Source organism: Euprymna scolopes, chromosome 11 (assembly GCF_053919585.1).
Source record: "Euprymna scolopes isolate OS-2025 chromosome 11, ASM5391958v1, whole genome shotgun sequence".
Taxonomy (NCBI): domain Eukaryota; kingdom Metazoa; phylum Mollusca; class Cephalopoda; order Sepiida; family Sepiolidae; genus Euprymna; species Euprymna scolopes.
In genome coordinates this window covers 86462485-86470782 of record NC_136492.1, presented here as the reverse complement: position 1 = coordinate 86470782, position 8298 = coordinate 86462485, and the positions used below count along the sequence as shown (strand labels likewise).

Sequence of the window (8298 nt, the reverse complement as noted above, 5' to 3'; positions counted from 1 at the left end):
TATATATATAAATATATATATATATATATACATACACAAGGTACACACACAGACACACCCACACATATATATAAATATATATATATATATATATATATATACACACATATACAAGGCACACACACATAAGCATATAGATATATATTTATATATATATATATATATATATATATATATATATATATATATATATATATATATATATATATATATATATATATATAAACACACTGACCAGCATTTCTTGGGTGGATTGTTATAGTAATAACTATCGTAATGCCAAGCAATATACAGACAACATTCTTTTTTTCTTCCATCAATGTTTCGTAAGACAAACGTTTACATCACTTTAACGATATTTTGTCATATTTTTCTCATATTGATAAGTGTTATTAGTGTTTTTTAGTACTATGTACAAATATAAAATGCCTATTTTTGAAAAAATTAAAATTTTACATGAGCTAATTTATCATAAATCAATCTTTCCTTGTTTGTTACATTTTTTCACTGTCTTAACACATTGTCGGTATTAATAACAAACACTGCAAATCACACATGGAAAAAATACAACTCTATTAAAAGATCTGAAAATAAAGCAAAATTACATAAACTAGTAATGAAACAATATAAGTTCCACAATTATTTAAAAAAATATACTCGAAAAAATATATATTTGAAAATTTGGACACCCCATTGATTTCTAAATAATAACAAATTGGGCGAGATCTTTGTTTATCCAAAATTTTAGTCTCATAATTTGGCTATTCATTTTCTTTTAGATTTCAGTTCTGGGATTCACACATGCGCCTAAATATCTGAGAAATGACTTTCGGAACTTTAACAACCGCTTCATTCTAGTTTTTTCATTGCTTAATTCCGGAATTTTAATGTCTTGTTGGTTTAGAGACACCATTGAGGGGGGTTTTCTCGGTGAGAATATCATATTCGGGTCGTTAGGATAATCGTCCTCATCCAGGATCACATATCCGGGGAGGTGTTGCGCATAGCCTTCAACAAAATTACAATTGTTTGATCGAAGTAATTGCATCTCTGTGTCAACGTCCTTCGAGGTGTAATCAAAGGGGCTTTCACTCCAATAGTTTTGATTTATTTTGTCATGTCTTGATTTAAAAATTGAATTATTTTCCTGACTAATATATTGAAGTGAAAGTGGAGTTCGTGGCCCGAGTATTGTATCGGGGCTGGTACGGTTATTATTACTATCCAGGATTAAACATCCAGGCAGTCGCAGTGAAGTGTCTCCGTTGTTTGTGTTATTTGGTTGGGTGGCGGTGCAACTGGTTTTCGTCGTGGGCTCAAGAAAATTTTCAATCGACAAGTTGTGATATTGAATGTCATTTCTTGAATTCATTTGAGACTTTTCGTTACTTTCGTAATCCACTGAAGGTATATTTATCGGTCCGATTATTATATTGGAATCGGGAATTTTATAATTATCACCATGAATAACACACCCAGGCAGCTGTAATGAAAAGTTATTCTTTGAGCAAGGTTCTTGCGTGTTGAGGTAACTGAATTTTCGAGTGCAATTGGGAGAGCTTTCGTTGGACAAGCCATAGTATGTTTTACCATATGTTTCCTCATGAATTTCATCATTTTCCTGAGTAATGCAATTAGATGGGTGTGTATTTCTTGAGTCGAGTATCACTTTGGATTTGTTAATATTGTGATTACCACCTGAAATCACACATTGCGGTCTCTGTACTGTAAAGTAACTGTTGTTTGAACGAAGTACTTGCGGTTTAATGCAGTTGTTTTCCGTGTTCTGAACAAAGATATTTCCGTCCACCATATCGTCGTCTCTTTTTCTTAAATAGTGGTCTAAGTTAGGTTCAGATCGATAGATTTCCTTCAAAGCTGCCATATTTATTATAAAATTAAGTAAATATGATTCAGATCGACACCTTTCAAAACGGGTTTCCTCGTTTACAAGGCAATCGTGTATGATTGCCACGGATGTATTTATATTATGTTTGTCGCTCCTGCAATGATGTAGATTGCGCTCAGATCGATAGCTTTCGCAGAGACGGCCCTCGATAATCCGGCTATAATTTAGGTTTGGTTCAGAGTGATAGCGATCAGAAAGACAGTATTTATTCATTCTGAAAAAAAATAAAATAAAAAGCTGAAATTAAAAATCATATCTCGAATAAATTTATTATTTTTAAGAGCTTAAAAAAATGAATATATTGATTTGATTCAGGAGCGTCAAGGATTTAGGTGCGTAACTTTGTTTAAAATCACGTCTAATCATTTTAGTTTGACAAATGCCGAAATAAACATATATTATTACAATGCTCTCTATGTTATTTAAATGTTTATTTATGTTACTCTAATCAGAGAAATATATCAAGCAAGGGGTGGAAAATGCAATTGAAAAACTAACGGCATAGAGGAAAAGGACTTTAACCTAAAAATGTGCCGGCGATTCCCCAGCAGTATTCTCCTATAGGATCGTATCAGGTGATTAGTAGTGTACTAACCACTTTCCCAAAAGCTGAGAAGGTAATGCCTGGAAGGTTTAACCTCCTAGAGCTACACAGGGTCATACCTTCTACTTACCGAGAACAAGCCAATTCCAAAATGGTTTAAGGTCTATCTGTATGTTCCCATAATTTCGGGTTTATATTTTTCACAGCGGTATAAACAAATAATTTACCATACATGATCCAATAGTTATTGACGTCATTATAGCCACATTTATCGTTCAATAAAAAAAAAACACTAACACTCTTAAAAAAAAACCCAACGTAATTTATGATCCGTTTAGTGGGAAGTGACGTACATCTTTGCCTATGTGTAATATGTTTAGTCATTCAAGATTTCTTCGTGGTTAGGACACAGGGTGGAACGATAAAGTTATCACTCTAGAAAAGAGGACATGATTCAGTTTTGTACTAATTCCAAGAGCGATAGGAGGCTTCTATCTTGTCTGAATGTGACACAATACTCAACGAGTGAGATCGGAGATGTGCCGTTGTACAAATCATGCTATCTTTCAATCTAAATTATGAAAACATGACCTTTGCCAGCACCCTCAATGTGCATCGCTGAATTGCCACAAATACGACGGACGTGACCAGAGTTATAAAAAAAAAGTTTGCGGTCACGATTATGGTCTTTGGTGTGGTTTTAGGTAACGGCCACATCACACCACCTCACATCTTCGAAGTCGGCTTGAGAATCAACACAGCGTGTACCTGGATGTGCTTAAGAATATGGTGATCCCCTGGTGCAATTAGGTCGCCGCTGGTAGACCCTCTGTGCAAGCCCTCGTCCAAGTAGACTCAGGTTTGGCTTCAGAAGAAGTGCTATGATTTTATACACTTTCTAACACTACCCCCCACCTACTACATCGCTAGACTATTTTTTTTGGTCATAGGTCGAGAACATCAACAACATGACCTTCCACAATACCAAAACCAACTTGATTTCCAACATCCGCCGAGTATTCGCCGAACTTTACTAAGACATCGCCGGCAGAGTTATTATTATTTTTTAAATGCAATAATAATTACAATAATCTATATTTAATATATAAGAGGTTATATGTACGTGTTTCTGCCTCTCTTCATATTTTCAAACTCTGTCTCCACCGAAACTAAAAGGCACTGAGCGGCGCTAGAGACCTTAAATGATTGGATTTTGGGACTTGTGCATAATTTGAACCAGTCATAACTCAGGGCCCGGTCGGCTTTGCTCGAAACATGATGTCATGCGCTCGGATTTGATTGTAATGTGACGTAAGACGTTCATCAACCAATCAATGCACTCGTAAATAGCAGCTGAACTTTTCGAAACAAAACTTGGAAGGAAATGAAAAGTGACAGCCATTTCCTGAAAACTGTGCAACCAAAAACAATAAAATAAATAATATCTCCAGTTTAGAAAAAAAAAATGATGAACAAGCGGTGTCATATTGTAAAAAAAACAAAACAAAAAAAAACATCATTTCTAAAAAAAAAATACGTTTCCTTTGGCGAGAATTGCATCATCTCCGAAAGAAGATCTGAGAAGAATGGATGTGGGTGGAGATGTACGCGCACGCAATGCACCCCCGCTCTTCATGTTGAGAAAGTCTTTCGGAATAAACAACCCCCAGCCTCTCCAAGTTAAGAACGGCTTTCGGAATAAGCATCACTCCCCCCCATGAAGAACGACTTTCGGAATATACACCCCTCCTCAACCTCCCCATGTTAAGAATGGCCTTAGGAATAGACACCCCTGCCCAATTTCCCCATGTTAAGAACCAATTACCGAAAAACATTATTTATTAATCTTTTTTCTTGAAAAAGAAAGTTTATTTAATTCTTACAAAAAAGCTTTAAAATATACGTTGCGCATCTGTTTTGTTTTGGACTTTTTCATTGGACAAAAAAAAACACGAAAACAAACAAATACATTAAAAATTCATATTACAAAAATAAAACAAAGGAAAACAACTTGTTACGGTAGGTCGTTGTTTCTTGGTATATTTTTTGTTTTGTTTATTTTTCTTTTAAATTTATTATGTTTACATGTTTCCTTCATTTTTTTAGCACCGTTTGTTACACTTTCATAATCGGCGAAGCTCGACTGTGAAAGTCGTGTTTCCAGTAAAGTTGAGCGGACGTTGAGACGTCTGGTTCAAATTATGCACCTGGAGTTTTTACGGACCGCATTTTACTGGGTCTTCAGCTGGATAAAATAGCTTTTAAGGGGCATAAAAGATGTCAAAATGTGGAAAAATCGTTATACATTTTGCACATTCATTAATGTTACTTTTTACTTAGTACATATGCTTGTTACGTTGGTATAATTGTAACCAACTTTGAATGCTACATTTGTGGTTTCGATTCCAGCGCATGGCACACAAATACTTTATTTTTTACTTTTGAAATCACGACTCTTTAATAATATATACGGAATCTGGACTAACTCAAATATCGTACATAAGCGTATTTTACGACCTAGCTATTAATAATAAGCTTTATCTGTGCCTAAACCTAAACATGCATTCCATGATCAAAGCTTCTTTCTTAGAACTGCACGCCTCTGGAATTGTCTTCCGTTTTCCTGCTTTCCAGATGTCTATAATATGGTTGTCTTCAAGTCCAACGTGAACAAGTTTCTGATGAGCCGTTCCACTTAAGTTAACAAATTTACTGAATTTCCATTACTATCGATTACTATATTGTCCTTTTGACTACTCTACACTCTTTAACCCTTATCCTTGAGTGGCCTATAGGCCTTGATAAGTGGTGACGCCTATGTAAAAAAAAAAGAAAAAGATGAATGATAATACATGAAAACACGAAAATGTGCTGTTTTGAAAACTTCTGTCAAAAAGGTATATCTGCAGTTTAAAGCTTGTTGTTCGGTGAGACTCGCTCGGCAAGGACTAGTGAACGACGGAAACCGCCGGATTATACTGAGTGAGCTAAAATAGACGCGAGCGAGCAGATGGTAACAATTGGAAGAAAAAATGAAGGGAGAGGTACGAGTTTTAAATTGAAGAAAAGAAATGGAGAGTAACATTGCGCTTCTTTAAGCAAGAGGTCTTGTGCAAGGAAGGAAAATAACGGTATTTTTACACCTGGCTGTGCGTAGTAAAAACACCCCTGACCTCCCCATGTTAATAATGTCGTTCGTAATAAATACCCCAACTTCGAAACCCGTTCTTAACATGGGGAAATTGAGGGTTTTTATTTGAAAGCCGTTCTTAACATGGGGTGGTTGGGGTGTTTATACTATACTGGGGCTGGTAGTCAAAATGACCAACTTAACTTTCCATACATTAAAAAAAAACGGCTTTAAACTGCAGAAGTGCCGTTAAAAAAAAACCTTCAAAACACAAACAAATTGTTTATCTTATAAATTTTGTTTGACAAAAATGATATTATAAAAAAAAAATACTAGTTTACCTGTTTTCAAATAAAAAACTCTGTTACAAGAATAAAACCGAAATTCTAACGTAGTTCGTTGTTTTTTTTATTTTTGTTGTATTTGCTGGTGATTTTGTTGCATTTAAATGTTTAGTGTCCCTGAGTAGCGTTATTACGTTTTGGTAATCGGCGACGCTCGGCGAAAGCCAACGGTAGATGTTATGTTCCGAGCAAAGCCGAGCGGACAGTTAGTTACGTCTGGTTCAAATTCGGCACAATTACCCATTTGTAAACAATTAAATGCCACAAATATATGTAAATTAAATTCATATCATTTTATTTGATATATGCTACATCTTACACGTGTTTCTTTATTGGTATACACACCAATTAATCATAGACCCGTTTAAACCCAAAATAGATTTTTTTTTGAAAAGTAATAAAGACGGAGAAAGAAACATAACTCTTTTAAAGCGCTAATAGTAAAACATTTTAAAAATACCTTCTTAATTGTAGGATATTTATAGCTCGTTTTAGAAAGAAACCACTGCTGAAGAACACAGATAGCTTGAGAGCTCGAGCTCTCTCTCTCTCTCCCATCGCTCTCTCTCTCTCCCTCATATATATATATATATATATATATATATATATATATATATATATATATATATATATATATATATATAGTAATCCACATATAGTACTGTTTCGCTGCTTCACAGCTCATCAGTGCGGCTAGACAAGCAACTACCTCAAGCCAGGATTGAAACTTGATCGCCCAAACAACAGTCTGAGCTTCTAACTACTGCGCTATACATCTGCTGCTATGCAGGCAGTAAATTAACAATGCATTTACACTGTCCAAATACCTAAGCTCAATATGATTACACAAAGAGCACCGCTTCATACGCTAATGCTAATTTGTATATCACTTCCTAATGCTCAACCTAAGATAGGTAGCATTATAGTCATCCATATACAGTACTGTTTCGCTGTTTCACAGCTACACAATATAACACAATGTAAAAGGCATTTTCTCTTGTCCATACAGCTCTCTCATATTCGGTTTATACTTATATACAGGGAAATTGTGCATTTACAAAAGGATCAGAAAAAGCTCTTTTATATCCGTTTTTCTTATATTAGGGTATCTTATATCCGGGTTATACTGATATATATATATATATATATATATATATATATATATATATATATATATATATATATATATATGTACAAACTATGCTACCATTACAATAAATACTAACTCTTGTTTCTAATACGGACCTAAAAAGTCACATGTGGCACGGAAAACTGGTAAAAAATAGTACATTTAAGTAAAGTTACAAATATATTATAAAAATCAGATCAAACCTTTAAATTTTACGTTATTGACTCTGGGAATTCCCTCTGTATTACTTCGTATAAAAATCAGGTGATGCTCACTTTTTTATGGTGGAAGATTATTGTCAACATTTTTCGTATATATTTAAGAAAAAAGAGACAGAGACTATTGCTGTAATCATCCGCTACAAACAGCGTTCATATTTGAAATGAACAGAGATTATGACTCTTACAATGACTATGACGTCATAAATTTAAATCACATAATTAAAGAATAACATTTATTTTTGAACACTCGGGCTAGGATCAAGTTTTTTGGTTCTGCTCCGTAATTAGGTTTTAGCTTCTGAAACAGGGTAGAACTTACGCCCTTGTATGGCTCATTATAAAAGGAGGCAACCAGCGATCGCGTTAAGCGTGTTCATCCAAAATGGCGGCGGGGCAGATTCTTACATATTTTTCTAAGTAATATTTTACCGATATTCGCCAACATGTGCAGCCCATGAACTACCTCACGTAAATTTTCATATTCTTTCACATCTGTATACAGATGTGACTCACCGTACAATATATATTCACGAGGTGCGTTCCAAAAGTAATGTCTCCTATTTTTTATTCCGCCCTAATAGATCAGATGGGATTGCAGATTGCATTTTTGCTATAAATGACCTCGTGATTTCAGTACTTGAATGTTCTATATCTCTGCTCCTATTTTCTTGCCTCTCCACAAAGGCAGACTTAGACACAAGGACGGTTTTTATTTTAGGGAAAATCCATCCCCTTAAAAAGGTGTATTCAGGATAGAAGCACAAATAAAAAACTTTCTCAATAATGAAGGATTATCGACGGTGTGAACCTCTATGAAAGCAACTCCTGTCATGGGCGTGCGCCAGAAGCAAGGATACGTCATTGAAATTTTGGAAAAGTGAATACGTAGAAAAAAATTAATTCTGGAACACAAAAGCTGGCTAGTTTAATTTGTAATACAGCCGTCTTAGATCTTAACCGGTTGCGTTTAAAAGCCTTATATGAGAAAGAACACTCCAGACGTCCACGCACAAATACCACT

At 34.8% G+C, this 8298-nt stretch overlaps 1 protein-coding gene across 2 annotated transcripts; it reads right to left on the bottom strand.

The window, feature by feature from the left end:
- Positions 1 to 642: 642 nt before the first annotated feature.
- On the bottom strand, positions 643 to 7438 carry LOC145288243 (uncharacterized). Of its 2 annotated transcripts, none has more exons than XM_080136281.1 (2): positions 7260 to 7438; positions 643 to 2123 (listed from the first exon to the last, which is right to left on the bottom strand). In XM_080136281.1, exon 2 carries the CDS (start codon positions 2120 to 2122, stop codon positions 776 to 778), a length of 1347 nt encoding a protein of 448 aa, XP_079992407.1. In that variant the 5' UTR covers position 2123; positions 7260 to 7438; the 3' UTR covers positions 643 to 775. The 2 variants fall into 2 exon arrangements, with proteins under 2 accessions (XP_079992407.1, XP_079992408.1); XM_080136282.1 differs by having other exon boundaries at positions 7332 to 7435.
- Positions 7439 to 8298: the final 860 nt, after the last annotated feature.